The sequence below is a fragment of the Neoarius graeffei genome, chromosome 8 (assembly GCF_027579695.1).
Source record: "Neoarius graeffei isolate fNeoGra1 chromosome 8, fNeoGra1.pri, whole genome shotgun sequence".
In the NCBI taxonomy this organism is placed as follows: Eukaryota; Metazoa; Chordata; class Actinopteri; order Siluriformes; family Ariidae; genus Neoarius; species Neoarius graeffei.
Window position 1 is genome coordinate 49,110,026 of NC_083576.1, and position 15,445 is coordinate 49,125,470.

Here is a 15,445-nt window from a genome sequence, read left to right on the forward strand (position 1 = left end):
GTGCCAGTTCAGGAAGCGCATGCTAGACAAAGAGCATCCTGATTGGTTTACAGACATCCCAACCTGCAGACCGGGGAAAAAAGTCCAATATATTATTATTTGTTGATATTATATTATGGTGCTCTGTGTTGTTCTCATTTATGTATTTAACAACAGTATCAAAATACTCCGGTTCTTGAAATAAATGCACATTAGTCATGAACAATGGTAACTACTCTCTTTTGTGTTATTTTTGACAGAAGTAAAATCAGGGGTGAAAGTAAGCTGGTCCTGGCCGGTCCGGCGTACCACTAAAAGATTTGGCCGTACCGGAAAGAAAAATATATTGTCTCTGAAAAAAATGCACTTTCAGCATAACAACACACCTGCTAACGTCAATTTACCAAAAGCAACACGTTTTCCTCAATATACATTGCATATAACTCGTTCTGACCTGTCTCTGAATTATGTCTGAAGTGAATTCATTCCGTGTTTCACTCGACAGACAACGTGCAAGATAGTGTGCGTAGCGCACTGCTTAACCATCTTGCGCCAACGTGCGCAGCTGGTATCCAAAGTGTTTTAGTAGACAGAATGTCCAAAATGAAAAGTTAGTTTTCAACTGTTCAGCTAAAAAATTTTTTATTAAAATGATTGTGTTGTTGAAATGTTTGCAATTTATTTATAATCAAAAACTGATACAGGTGGATGAAAGAGTGATAGTGTGATAAAAAAGTACTATACTAGTACTACTGAGTGATAAGAAGTCCTAGTGAATGCTTGATAAGTAGACAATAATAAATAATTAGGTGTATTTTTCGGCGCTCGCTGCGTGCGCACTGCGCACGCGCGCTATGACTCAAAATAATAGTAATGGCAAGAAATAAAAGTTACTTTCACCCCTGAGTAAAATTCATACATGAACAAATTTTGGCGAGTTGCTTTTCTGTTTGGCTAGTTACTTTGGAAGGTAACTAGTCTGACTGGCTGGTGAAAAAATATACGAATTTCGAGCCCTGAATGCAGTGTTTTCCTTTCTCCAAACATAATGCTTCTCATTTAAACCAAAAAGTTCTATTTTGGTCTCATCCGTCCACAAAGCATTTTTCCAATAGCCTTCTGGCTTGTTCATGTGATCGTTAGCAAACTGCAGACGAGCAGCAATGTTCTTTTTGGAGAGCAGTGGCTTTCTCCTTGCAATCCTGCCATGCACACCATTGTTGTTCAGTGTTCTCCTGATGGTGGACTCCTGAACATTAACATTAGCCAATGTGAGAGAGGCCTTCAGTTGCTTAGAAGTTACCCTGGGGTCCTTTGTGACCTTGCCGACTATTACACACTTTGCTCTTGGAGTGATCTTTGTTGGTCGACCACTCCTGGGGAGGGTAACAATGGTCTTGAATTTCCTCCATTTGTACACAATCTGTCTGACTGTGGATTGGTGGAGTCCAAACTCTTTAGAGATGGTTTTGTAACCTTTTCCAGCCTGATGAGCATCAACAATGCTTTTTCTGAGGTCCTCAGAAATCTCCTTTGTTCGTGCCATGATACACTTCCACAAACATGTGTTGTGAAGATCAGACTTTGATAGATCCCTGTTCTTTAAATAAAACAGGGTGCCCACTCACACCTGATTGTCATCCCATTGATTGAAAACACCTGACTCTAATTTCACCTTCAACTTAACTGCTAATCCTAGAGGTTCACATACTTTTGCCACTCACAGATATGTAATATTGGATGATTTTCCTCAATAAATAAATGACCAAGTATAATATTCTTGTCTCATTTGTTTAACTAGGTTCTCTTTATCTACTTTTAGAACTTGTGTGAAAATCTGATGATTTCTGCATCTCTATTTATGCAGAAATATAGAAAATTCTAAAGGGTTCACAAACTTTCAAGCACCACTGTACATTAACACAGCGGCTTGGCAGGGCCTCACCTTCACTGAGACATAAAAAGTGCATTTACATTTGGGGATCCTTTGGAGCGCATTGTATGGGCACTTGGGACAGTCATTATGGGGAAACACCTGATGCTGATTTGAGCGCAATCAGCACGCGAAAGTAAGGACAGAAAGGCTTTGTGAAGTATTATCATTATCACTGTCACGTTTGTTTGTAGCCATGTTTATGACTCTGCTTTCAGTTTCGATTTTGTAAATATCACACCTGCTAATAAACACCCTTCCTGCACTTAGATCCGTCTACCGCCGCATACCTGACAGAATAATTCACAAAGTCTGTGCAAACAGTGTCCTTATATGCACTGTGCCGATTGCGCTAAAATCAGCATCAGGTGTTGCCCAGGCATGGTGGTGTAGTGGTTAGCGCTGTCGCCTCACAGCAAGAAGGTCCGGGTTCGAGCCTCGTGGCCGGCGAGGGCCTTTCTGTGCGGAGTTTGCATGTTCTCCCCGTGTCCGCATGGGTTTCCTCTGGGTGCTCCGGTTTCCCCCACAGTCCAAAGACATGCAGGTTAGGTTAACTGGTGACTCTAAATTGACCGTAGGTGTGAATGTGAGTGTGAATGGTTGTCTGTGTGTATGTGTCAGCCCTGTGATGACCTGGCGACTTGTCCAGGGTGTACCCCGCCTTTCGCTCGTAGTCAGCTGGGATAGGCTCCAGCTTGCCTGTGACCCTGTAGAACAGGATAAAGCGGCTAGAGATAATGAGATGAAAATGAGGTGTTGCCCATAATGACTGGGTCCCAAGTGTGAGCACAACATGCGCCGAAGGATCCCCAGAAATTTAAATCTCGGTGAAGGTTAGGCAATGCCGAGCCGCTGTGTTGCTCATGTTCACTACACTGTATAAGAATGAGCACTTTGTTGTTGTAAAATTACATTTTTTGGGGGGAATTCTTACCTTGGTGGAAATGAAGTGAGCATACCATAAGGTTTTTGACCTCTCCGTTCGACACAGAGTCCCGCTAAATGTTTTCCCCCCCATTTTTCTCTTCTACATTTAGAAATCTCTCTAGTTTTTCCCCCGATGATGAATCAGTTTTGGTAAATTAAAAAATCTGATGTCTTTGTTTCGTTCAAAACGATTTGCACATCCAAAAACACAGTAGAACCTTCCCATAGTGATGAGTAACAACTAATTTGTCTGAATGAAGCACTACAAGCGTGACCCCTGTCATGGCAGCATAGTTACCATTGCTATGGGGTCACGTGATGGTGTAAAGCCTCTATTGTACTCTGGTACGGTTCAAGGCAACAGTGCTTAGTGTGAGTACACACTTAATCAGGCAGAATCTTCCCTTGTGTTTGAGTTACAGATTGAAGTGTTTTGACACAGTGACAAATACAACCCCAATTCCAAAAAAGTTGGGACAAAGTACAAATTGTAAATAAAAATGGAATGCAATGATGTGGAAGTTTCAAAATTCCATATTTTATTCAGAATAGAACATAGATGACATATCAAATGTTTAAATTGAGAAAATGTATCATTTAAAGAGAAAAATTAGGTGATTTTAAATTTCATGACAACAACACATCTCAAAAAAGTTGGAACAAGGCCATGTTTACTACTGTGAGACATCCCCTTTTCTCTTTACAACAGTCTGTAAACGTCTGGGGACTGAGGAGACAAGTTGCTCAAGTTTAGGGATAGGAATGTTAACCCATTCTTGTCTAATGTAGGATTCTAGTTGCTCAACTGTCTTAGGTCTTTTTTGTCGTATCTTCCGTTTTATGATGCGCCAAATGTTTTGTATGGGTGAAAGGTCTGGACTGCAGGCTGGCCAGTTCAGTACCCGGACCCTTCTTCTACGCAGCCATGATGCTGTAATTGATGCAGTATGTGGTTTGGCATTGTCATGTTGGAAAATGCAAGGTCTTCCCTGAAAGAGACGTCGTCTGGATGGGAGCATATGTTGCTGTAGAACCTGGATATACCTTTCAGCATTGATGGTGTCTTTCCAGATGTGTAAGCTGCCCATGCCACACGCACTAATGCAACCCCATACCATCAGAGATGCAGGCTTCTGAACTGAGCGCTGATAACAACTTGGGTTGTCCTTCTTCTCTTTAGTCCGAATGACACGGCGTCCCTGATTTCCATAAAGAACTTCAAATTTTGATTTGTCTGACCACAGAACAGTTTTTCACTTTGCCACAGTCCATTTTAAATGAGCCTTGGCCCAGAGAAGACGTCTGCGCTTCTGGATCATGTTTAGATACGGCTTCTTCTTTGAACTATAGAGTTTTAGCTGGCAACAGCGGATGGCACGGTGAATTGTGTTCACAGATAATGTTCTCTGGAAATATTCCTGAGCCCATTTTGTGATTTCCAATACAGAAGCATGCCTGTATGTGATGCAGTGCCATCTAAGGGCCCGAAGATCACGGGCACCCAGTATGGTTTTCCGGCCTTGACCCTTATGCACAGAGATTCTTCCAGATTCTCTGAATCTTTTGATGATATTATGCACTGTAGATGATGATATGTTCAAACTCTTTGCAATTTTACACTGTCGAACTCCTTTCTGATATTGCTCCACTATTTGTCGGTGCAGAATTAGGGGGATTGGTGATCCTCTTCCCAGCTTTACTTCTGAGAGCTGCTGCCACTCCAAGATGCTCTTTTTATACCCAGTCATGTTAATGACCTATTGCCAATTGACCTAATGAGTTGCAATTTGGTCCTCCAGCTGTTCCGTTTTTGTACCTTTAACTTTTCCAGCTTCTTATTGCCCCTGTCCCAACTTTTTTGAGATGTGTTGCTGTCATGAAATTTCAAATGAGCCAATATTTGGCATGAAATTTAAAAATGTCTCACTTTCGACATTTGATATGTTGTCTATGTTCTATTGTGAATACAATATCAGTTTTTGAGATTTGTAAATTATTGCATTCCGTTTTTATTTACAATTTGTATTTTGTCCCAACTTTTTTGGAATCGGGGTTGTATGTGAGGCCATATTTTGATGCTGTTTCCATTGACCTGTACTGTATCTAAGTATTGTTCAAGTTAGGCTGTATACCATATGGCTTCCTGTAACCAGTAGAATGCAAAGACTCTGTGTTGTTATTGTATTATTATTATTTTTTTAAATTGTCTGACAGTGTTTGCATTCAGACGTGTTTCTATTTGTTTATGGCTTTGTTTGGGGAGCTGGCTTCCATTATTTGCTGTGTCTTGTGATTCCTGTGTTTCTCGACTGACAACACCACGTATATTTTTATGTAAAATAAGCTACATGCCTTTTTATTTTATTTCAATGACAATCGATGAGTGAATAACAAGTATTTTACTGATCATGCCCATCACCAGTCACTACTCCATAACCTCTATTGAGGTATTTCACCTGACGTCACAGGGTCACGTGACGCCCCGGTGTCCGCCATTTTGGATGGCAAGCTAGCTAATGTCAACAACAGTAGCTAGTATGTTACTGTAGCAATGTTTACGTTCAGTCATTTGGATGACTGTTAAAACCTTTCAGTCTCAAGTTTTTCCTTTACTGGATTTACTAGTTTACTGAGCCAGCGAGCCCCGGAGCGCTAGCTAGCCGGCCAGCCAGCCCCGGAGCAGCGCTAGCTAGCCGGCCAGCCAGCCCCGGAGCGCGCTCAGTAAACTAGTAAATACAGTAAAGGAAAAACTTATAACGGGCCATGTCTCAACAGACTAAGAAGTTATTTCAATGACATTTAATAACATTTTGTTTATCCTGAGGACCGAAAGTAAATGAAAATGTGAACAAATCTTAGCTGTCAGTGAACAATCCTGGTGGAAGCAGGTAAACATCGTTCTCTAAGCCTGCTAACCTCAATTTTTGCAAATACCTCTCCCTCTGCTCGCCCTGTAAATGCCCTACGTCGCTGGATAGTGAAGGTGTTTTCTGCATCTCGCTCCTTTTTCTTTTATGTTTTTCGTTTGTCGCCTTCCTCGCATTCAAACTGATTCGAGCCGTGCCGTCCAAAATGGCAGCATCACATGACTTGGTCACGTGAGTGAAATACCTCAATAGAGCCCCTCCTGCTTTCACAGATAATGTCATAGAATGGGAAACAGACACAGGTATTTGACCAGGGTGTGATTAATTCTAGATTTATATTAGTAACCATGTTATATCACACTGAGTACACTGGAAAGGCACTTTATTTTACGACTGCATTTGTTTATGTTCAGAGGTAAGCAGGAATTTTACAATTAACCCGTTTAGTTTTTCATGAATACTTGAAAATATTATAGCTATTGTTGGTATCTGACATGGGCTTATTATCTTTTTTGAGCATTCTTGTATGATTAATAAGGCAAAAAGGACACGATTTCATTGTAAAAACCTTGCCTCCCTACTTTCCGTAGCTGTTTGTTTTGCTGCTCCTCCCTCCAAATGATTTACAGTGTTTCCCTTACCAATGCTCTCCATCACACAAAAGATGTCTGAAGCCCACAATTTGCTGACAGAACCTTGCCCATGTTGCCATGGCCTCTCCACTGGGTAAAAAAGAGCCACTTCAGGCTTTCAGAGAATGATCTATACATTACAGGGAGGTGTTCCTGCTGAGAGACCACTCGATCACTGCCACCTTTGACCTTCTAAAGCTTTACTACTTCTTCTTGTCTCTGTCAGCATTGTGTGTATGAATTCCACTTGGAACTCCTCCATTCAATGCACACATGTGCTTTGAGGGCAATGGATCATACTGTTGTTTGTGCTTTAGAAAACCTTAGAACCTACAGACCCCTGAAAGTATGGCACTCTATTCTGTGTGTATTTTTTCACCAAAACCCCAAAGACTAACAGAATAACATAACACACTCAATGATTTACTCCAAGGTGTCTGACCTAGTGCACTTCAGAAACCCATCGCAACAAATGGGGCAATTCAATTGCAATGAGGTTTTAAGTGCAATAAAACATTGCTGCAAGTTAGAGCAGTGACTGATGCTATTAAAAATCAGACAGGGATCTGTCACCTTTGCTCTGAATCTGAAATATACTGTACATATTGAATACCTGCAGAGTGCTTCAAATTGGTTTATATGTTTTTTCCTGCTTCAGGATGAAGACTAAGAGTAAGGAGTCTGTTTTATCAGAGGGAGAGAACGAGAAATATCCACCACCCGTCTCTTCACTAGACTTTAATCTGGAAGATTCCTCTCTGGATCCAGAGCTGGAGTGTCACAGCCCTCCACCAGACTACAATTATGTCGTCCGCTATTCCACACCACCTGTCTGAGTTTCCAGCTGAACTATCGGGAACTCATACTCAAGCCATGGACTTAGTACTTAATTTTTTCATACTTTTAGGAATTTTTTTCCGAAATATTTTATTAATTGATTCCGTTCCCTTTTTGACATGTATATTGGTCAGTATAGTTCCAGCACTGTTACCTTTTGTCCATCTTGGCTTACTTCTGTATGATCTCCTCCAGTGTACAGTAGTAAGAGGTGCAGTGCTGCCATATTGTGTGTGTGTTGTCTCCTAAAAACTGTTGACACACATCACAACATACCACTGTGACACACACGTATACACCACCTCAGGTATTTCTGTTATCTACTGTGAACACAAAAAGCACAACATCTTACAATTTGTATCATAGAGTTCTTTCATCAAATCACAAATTCTCACAAAATCAAAATCGAATGTTAAAGAGAGAAACCAGCTTCTTTATTACTTTACTAATTTGAATAGTTTAATGAAAGAAATTGGGAAGTATTTTATTTTACTTTTTACACAGATATTTGTCAGCTCTATTCAAGGTTACTTTGAGGAAAATATTTTTTTATCAAGGGATACAAACAAGTGTGTTATTCATTCGTTACATTTTAAAGAGTTAATAATTTGTTGTAGATGATGCTCCTTTGTAGTTTCTTCATTATGCCCTTCAATACGATCATAAATATGTGTAAATTTGTTCAGCTGTCACAGTTTATTATGCACATTATTTTTATTACAAGGATCCACATAATGCAGTCTTTATTATACCCTATTTATACTGTTGCACTAAATCTTCTGATTGATTAGATTAACACTATTAATAGCCAGTGTTTTAATTGATTGTGGCAAAGCAGAATCATTTACGTTGGGAGGAAATGTGATCTGAATCTAGTTATACTCACCATGTGCTCCCAATACACTTGTTAAAATAATAACATAATAATAATTCCATCACTTTAAAAGAAATACATGTTGAATTACTAAACATAATGCATCACATAAAAAGGCTTCTTCTGCCCTGCATCCTTCTGATACTTGGCCACATTTCAATGTCTAATACCTTTTGTGTTGTTTACACTGTATACATGATAGTTAGAGAAATATTCAATTTCCTTATGTTTCCAATTGTTAACCTATTTTATTTTATTGGGAGTGCTGTTGATCAATGTATATGCTATAATCTTACTAAAGCTTGCAGGGCAGGCGAAAAGATTACTAAGTAATATAATTTTTAACAGGCTGGTCTCGACATATATATTGTCATCATAAATTATAGTAGCAGCATATGCACATCTGCAGGTAATATCCGTTATCAATCAATATTGATTCTGTAACAGGGGACAATAAGAAATGCATGGCCTTGTATCAAAGACTGTAGTCAGCAAAGAACAAACTGTTACTCCTACGTGTTATCTATTTTTATTAGTTACCAGTATTCATTGGCAGATATACCATTTTCAAGAAGGTATCTATGAACAAATACTATTTGTCTTATTTTTGACTGATTTGTGTCCATTGATAAAGTATATTCTATGCACTGAGATTTTATTTTCATGCATTATAAATGTATTTTAACTAGGCACCAATAAAGAGCTATATACTGTATTTTTACATAACATCTGATTGTAATGATTTACCTTTACAAATCCAGACATGTTTAAAGGAGATACGCAGAACCTTTATTTTTAAATACATTTCTGAGTGGATAGTATCTCCATCCTTGACTCTTGGATGCTGCATAAATGGGAATAAAAAGTATATATACTTTTGAGAGTTAAAATCGACCACAAAGTTGGCATTCGAGCTGCCCCGCTGAGCCAGCCATCCCTGAGTGCGTGACATCACAGCGGTAACTGGTTTTAAGGCCGAGGCCTTTTACAGCTATAGATCAAAGTCATATAAATAGAAAATTTTGGTGAAAATAAGAAATACCGTTACCAACTTGCTCAACTAAGACTGATTTGACTTCATTGATTGTGGGTTGACTCTCATTAAAACAGGAGAGGTGTTATAACTTATGCAACATACATGTACATGCATGCATTTTCACTGATAAAATGTAAAAGGCTAATTAAATAATCGGATGAACTGAGACGATCACATTCTGAAGCAAATTAAATAATCTTATACCAGTAACTTAAACACACAATACAAGTTACAGGTATTAATCTAAATGCAGGTAAACAAGTGTTGTTTTTGTTGTTTTGTATCCAAATGAGAGTCCTAGCTTACCCATCTGTGTTCTCAGTTCTTGAAGGCCGATCTTGTGGCTGATTGTTTTGAAATAATCTGACTTTCAGTTGTTCGTTCAGTTCTCCGTTCATTCACTTCTTCCATGTAAGGGTGAGATATTGCTGCTGAGGAAAGCATATCCAGCGGAGAAATCAGATGGCTGCTCCACTCATTCTCCATTTTCTCCATACTGAGTACTCCGCCATTACTGCTCGGCTCAGGCAATTACTAAAACCCGGGACGGGACGTCACTGGTTTTAGCAACAACCGTGGGGAGGTCACTGCCCGAGCAATAATATGTTCCATCCCCGGGTTTTAGGAATAATCCTCAGCTCACGCTCCAGGAGAACTGATGCAACTGAACTTACTTTCCTTTTCTTGTAGTTTTCTTTTCCTTTCACTGTTGGTACTGCACCCTCTTTCAATACGGGCTTATAGCCAACGCTCCTCAACAGATCAGAGGTCTCGTACGAGTCTTCAGTAAAATGTGCAGAGCGGAGGAGAGACTACTTCGTAGGCGCCCAATGTGCCTGTGAACTTCTCGCAAAACATGTCCAAATCTTTGCAGTTTGAACATTCTTAGGCCATAAATGCAATGTAAATCCACCTTCTGTCGTATGGCATGGCGATAAATTAGCTCAAAATGGAGGATCGGACTTGCAGTCAACTCTGTGTTTTAGTATAGCGGAAATGGTGATGAGACTGATAGCCTTCGTGTGGTGATGTCACAGATGTCAAGGTCATTCACTCAGCCCGCTACCTATATGAATCATTCTAATCGTAAAAATTACTATATTAGATTTATTGTTAATGCTTAAAACTATTCCTGTGCCATTCTTGAGGTCTCAAGGCATTTATAAACAAAAAGTGAGGCCATGGTTCTGCGTATCTCCTTTAAGTACTCACACACACACACACACACACACACACACACACACACACACACACACACACACACACAGCAACTAAAAATGAAACATGATTAAATAGAGCAAAAATCATACACAGTCTTTATTTTAAGGAACTAAAAATGCACATTTAATTTTTCTTCTTCAAGTTCTCTAAGCATGATATAGTATGAATCGTATAAACCCCATTTCCAGAAAAATTGGGATATTTTCCAAAGTGCAACTCCCCCACAAAAAACAAAACAAAACTGTGTTTTGTTAATTCATGTGAACCTTTATTTAACTGACAAAAGTTAAAAAAAAAGATTTTCAATTGTTTTACTGAACAACTTCATTTTATTTTGTAAATATAAACTGATGCCCCCCATACCATCACAGATGGTGGCTTTTGCACCTTACTCTGATAACAAACTGGATGGTTGTGTTCACCTTTGGCACAGAGAACTTGATGTCTGGTTTTCTTGAAAACAAGCTGAAATGTAGACTCATCTGACCAACGCACATGTTTCCACTATCTTTCGGTCCATTTGAGATGAGTTCAGGCCCAGAGAAATTGGCTACATTTCTGCATAGAATTGATGAATAGCTTCCTCCTTGCATAATAGAGTTTCAGGTTGCATTTCTGGATGCAGCGGCGGACTGTGTTAAGTGACAATGGTTTTTCGAAGTACTCCTGAGCCCATGTGGTTATATTTGTCACATTAGCATAGCAGTTTCTCAGGCAGTGTTGCCACCTGAGGGCTCAAACGTCATGCGCATTCAACAATGGTTTCCGACCTTACCCTTTATGAACTAAGATGTCTCTGAATTCCTTGAAGCTTTTCACAATATTATGTAGATTACTGTATTACTGTAGATTACTGTACTGTATGTACTGTAGATTCTGAAATGGCTAAATTCTCTGCAATCTTGTATTGAGAAATTTTCTTTTTGAATTGACTAACAATCCTCTCACGAATTTTGGCACAAAGAAGTAAGACATGACCCATCCTTTCTCATAAAGCCTGAGCCTTTGGTGCATGCTCCTTTTATACCCAATCACAAGATTTTGCTTGGTAAATTGAAGTGTATGGGTTTGTCTGACTCTGCTGTAAATTGGTTCAAGTCATATTTATTAAATCGTAAACAAGTTGTTGATCTTTCAGGCGTTAAATCTAATCTTGAAAATATTGCATGTGGAGTGCCACATGGATCAATCCTTGGGTCCTTATTGTTCTTGATGTATGTTAACGATATGGAAATGGCTGTGAAATGTAAGTTATTGTTGTATGCTGATGATTCTGCATTGTTAATACCTGGTCAGAATTTAGTCACTTTACAAAATCAACTTGGTAAATAATTATCATCTGTTAGTGATTGGCTAGTGGATAACAGGTTATCTTTACATCTTGGAAGAACTGAATCTATACTATTTGGCTCTAAAAGTAACTTGAAGAAAAATTCTAATTTGGACACTGTGTGCAAAGGTATTGAAATCAAATATTACTCGAAAGTTAAATATTTAGGTGCAGAGTTGGACCAATCCTTGGAGAAGCAATGGCCAAAAAGGTATTGAGTAAGGTATATGCCAGATTAAAATTTTTATATCGAAAATCAAAATTTTTAGATTTAAGAACCAAGAAACTGTTAGCATCAGCACTCTAAAAGGTAATAGCTATGCTTACTTAAATCATAATAATGTACTTTACTTATCTGTCCCTATCCTGTTGATTTAACTCATGGAATGTAAGTATGTACTCTTTTCCTTAAGGAGGTTTAAAACTAAGTTCATCTGAGTAAACTGGACTTGTAACATTCTGTTCCTGGAGTGAACGCAGAGGCTCAGTAGTGCACATGTGCAGTAGAGCCATGCAAGAGAAGTTTCCAGAAACTGCATGGACAAAAACTTTGGAAGAAAACAACATTTTCTGGGTCTCTTGGTAAGTTATTCAAAGTCTTTCAATTGTCAGCTATAATTTCATTACTTACAACTACATTTTTGGCAGGACTTTTTTTCTGAACATAGATATTACAAACATCTCTGGAGATAACTAGGCTAATGCTATTGTTAGCTAACATTAGCCAAGACAGCTAACTAAAACCGCCATTATCATGTCATTCACACGATAATTTATACTGTTAGCTATAGTACATAAATGATGTGATCATGATCTCATCTCATCTCATTATCTCTAGCCACTTTATCCTGTTCTACAGGGTCGCAGGCAAGCTGGAGCCTATCCCAGCTGACTATGGGCGAAAGGCGGGGTACACCCTGGACAAGTCGCCAGGTCATCACAGGGCTAACACATAGACACAGACAACCATTCACACTCACACCTACGGTCAATTTAGAGTCACCAGTTAGCCTAACCTGCTTGTCTTTGGACTGTGGGGGAAACCGGAGCACCCGGAGGAAACCCACGAGGACACGGGGAGAACATGCAAACTCCACACAGAAAGCCCCTCGCCGGCCACAGGGCTCGAACCCAGACCTTCTTGCTGTGAGGCAACAGTGCTAACCACTACACCACCGTGCCGCCCTTGGATTATCCATAAAGACTAAATAACACCTTTGACTTCATTCAGAGGGTGATGCTCAACCTGGGTGTAGGTAACCTGAAACCAAAACTTCAGAGCTTGAAAAATGCTCTTTTGCAGTAGGTGGGTGTATTGACAGCAGATCCTTAAAACAGCAAGGGATCCTGAAGCATAGATACTTAATTTGAGTGTTAAACTCATATATTTGCAACTAACCCCTGCAAAGTTCTTAGTAAGTTACAGTCAGTCACAGATGGATGATTTTGGTTACTTGTTATACTGAAGTTTCTATAGTGTCCCAGTCTGTGGGATATTGGTTGGAGGTTTAATCCCATCTCGATTAATCCAAACTAGTTTGTGAAATAAAAGCTTGATTGAGTGTAAGTGGCATTAGAAGTCTTTTGAAAATAGAGCAGAGTCATTTTGAGAAGTTAGGGAATGAGTCAGATGACTGCAAAGAACCTCTTTGTGGACTTATCCAAATGTTTGTTTTAAAATGTTGGGACACACCACCCCTAAATGTTAGAGATGTTACAGAAAGATTTGATGGCAGTCAACATGAAAATAGAAAAGTGAGAGGATATGTCTTTTCTCATGGAAAGTTTACTTCCACTTTCATACGACAACAGTGAACTAAACAACAGATTTCCTGGGTAACTGAATAGTACTAGTGTTATATTATGGCCATGGGTTGTTAGGAGATATCCTTTGTGTCTTTGTTTTGGCATGGAGAATGGCTCTAAATACTGAGTGAGCCTTAACTACCAGTTAAGTTGTACTAGATGCACCATTTTTCTGTCTTTGTGAAAAATATACATTTGAAATTATTTGTTGAATTGGTTGGAGTTGCTTAAATTATCTTGCGTTCTAGATAACTCAGACCATACCAGCATTAATACACCCAGTTTTAAATACTGGATAGTGACCGCAAAATCTTAAGGGACACTTCTATAGTGGCCATGGAGCTTTGGGAAATTCAAATACCCAGATTGTCTGCATAAATCCACCTATTTTTGCATTTTGTTTTGTTTATTACAGTTCAAATCATATGCATTGTTTGTGTTTCATTTAACTTGAAAGCATGGCTGATGCTTAATAGAATATTGGTATTGTGATAATAGGAGCTTTGTTGAAGTCTTAAGTAATGTCAGTGAAAAAGATATGTGTCTACATTTGTTTAGAAAGATTTGCATATAAAAGATTATTTTACAAGGCTTACATATTTGTTTTTATTTCATTTGTTTCCACAACCAGTGGCCTTGGCTTAAGATGCACAGAATTGCAATTTTTTCCAATAATAAAATAAGCCTGCAAACTTATCATTCTTTGTTCTGCTTACTTGATTTTTTTTTAGTGTAATCAGTTTCCTAGATTCTACTGAGTAAACACAACTGTTCAGTTAAGTCAGACTAACTTGGCTTACTTAAGTTGGTATACTTGCTAGATTTAAAGTAAACTTAACAAGTAGATATGAAGTAAACTTAAGATTATTAGTTATATTTACTTAACTTTTTTAGTGTAATCGGTTTCCTAGATTCTTTTAAGTAAGCTCAGCTTGTCACATTTTAGAGTGTACAATGTCATTATGATTATGCCTGCTCTTTTTGGTACTCAAGTTTGACTAAGAAAACAAAAACGAAACTGCAGATAAATTGATTCGTTTTACTCTAAATTTACAGCCAAGAACATCATTATTTACTGAACACTTCAAAATCTTAGGGTGGCTCCCTATCCGATATAGAGTAGAGCAATTAAAACTAAATCATATGTACCAAGTGCTTCATAGAATGTCTTCTAAGTACCTTTCTGACCAATTCCTTTCCATCTCAAGAAGACATTCTCATAATACTTGTTCTAGTCAACGTTTGCTTGTCATTCCTCATTTTGGTGCTTTTGGTAAGTTTTCATTTTGTATCACTGGTGCTCAATTATGGAATAGTCTTCCTTCTACTTTAGTCAATCTTTGTTAAATTTTAAGAAAAATGTTAAGTCTTTGTGGTAATTTCCCTGTGGGTGGGTGGAGCACAGAGGACGGCAGGACAGAGATCAGGTGGAAACAAGGCTTTTATTGCCACACTTTTCAGTTTAACAATATGTGTCGGACGCACAGAGACACACACATCAGCGTCTCGTCCAGGGATGAGCTCCTTCCGCTCTCGCTCTCCCTCCTGATATAGGGCGCGGACACTGGGAAGACACACAAACACAAGTTAATTGCTCTCAGGTGTAGTGATTCTACCACTTACCTTCCCTGACTCCGCCCTCCTGTCACAGACCGGGGCTTGACCACGCCCCCGCTGCCACAGTCTTATATGTATAATGTTATGACTTCTATTGAGAATAATGATTTTTTAAATTAATTTTTGTATATTTTTATTAGTATTAGGTTTATATCTCTCTTTCATGTCACATCTTGTATTATGGAGACCACAATGGGAATAAGTTTAACTTTTTTTGTGTTATCCTCGGCAATATCTACAGTATTTTGTATTTTATGTATTTTTTTATACTCATGTTTATTTTGATTATTTTGTTACGTTTATCATTTTTATGTATAATTTTTATTGCCAAAAAAATCACATCAAATCAAACACCCGTTACCAATTAACCTGCTTATTGTGGAATC

General features: G+C 38.7%; 1 protein-coding gene across 1 annotated transcript in view; it reads left to right on the plus strand.

Annotated features, from left to right (window-relative positions):
- kdrl (kinase insert domain receptor like) overlaps nucleotides 1-8,777 on the plus strand; it is a 79,322-nt gene extending 70,545 nt beyond the window's left edge. The window contains exon 30 of the mRNA XM_060927749.1: nucleotides 6,997-8,777. Coding sequence (XP_060783732.1) covers nucleotides 6,997-7,174 — 178 coding nt within the window. The 3' untranslated portion in view covers nucleotides 7,175-8,777. The remainder of the gene's footprint in view (nucleotides 1-6,996) is intronic.
- The last annotated feature ends 6,668 nt before the right edge of the window (nucleotides 8,778-15,445 follow it).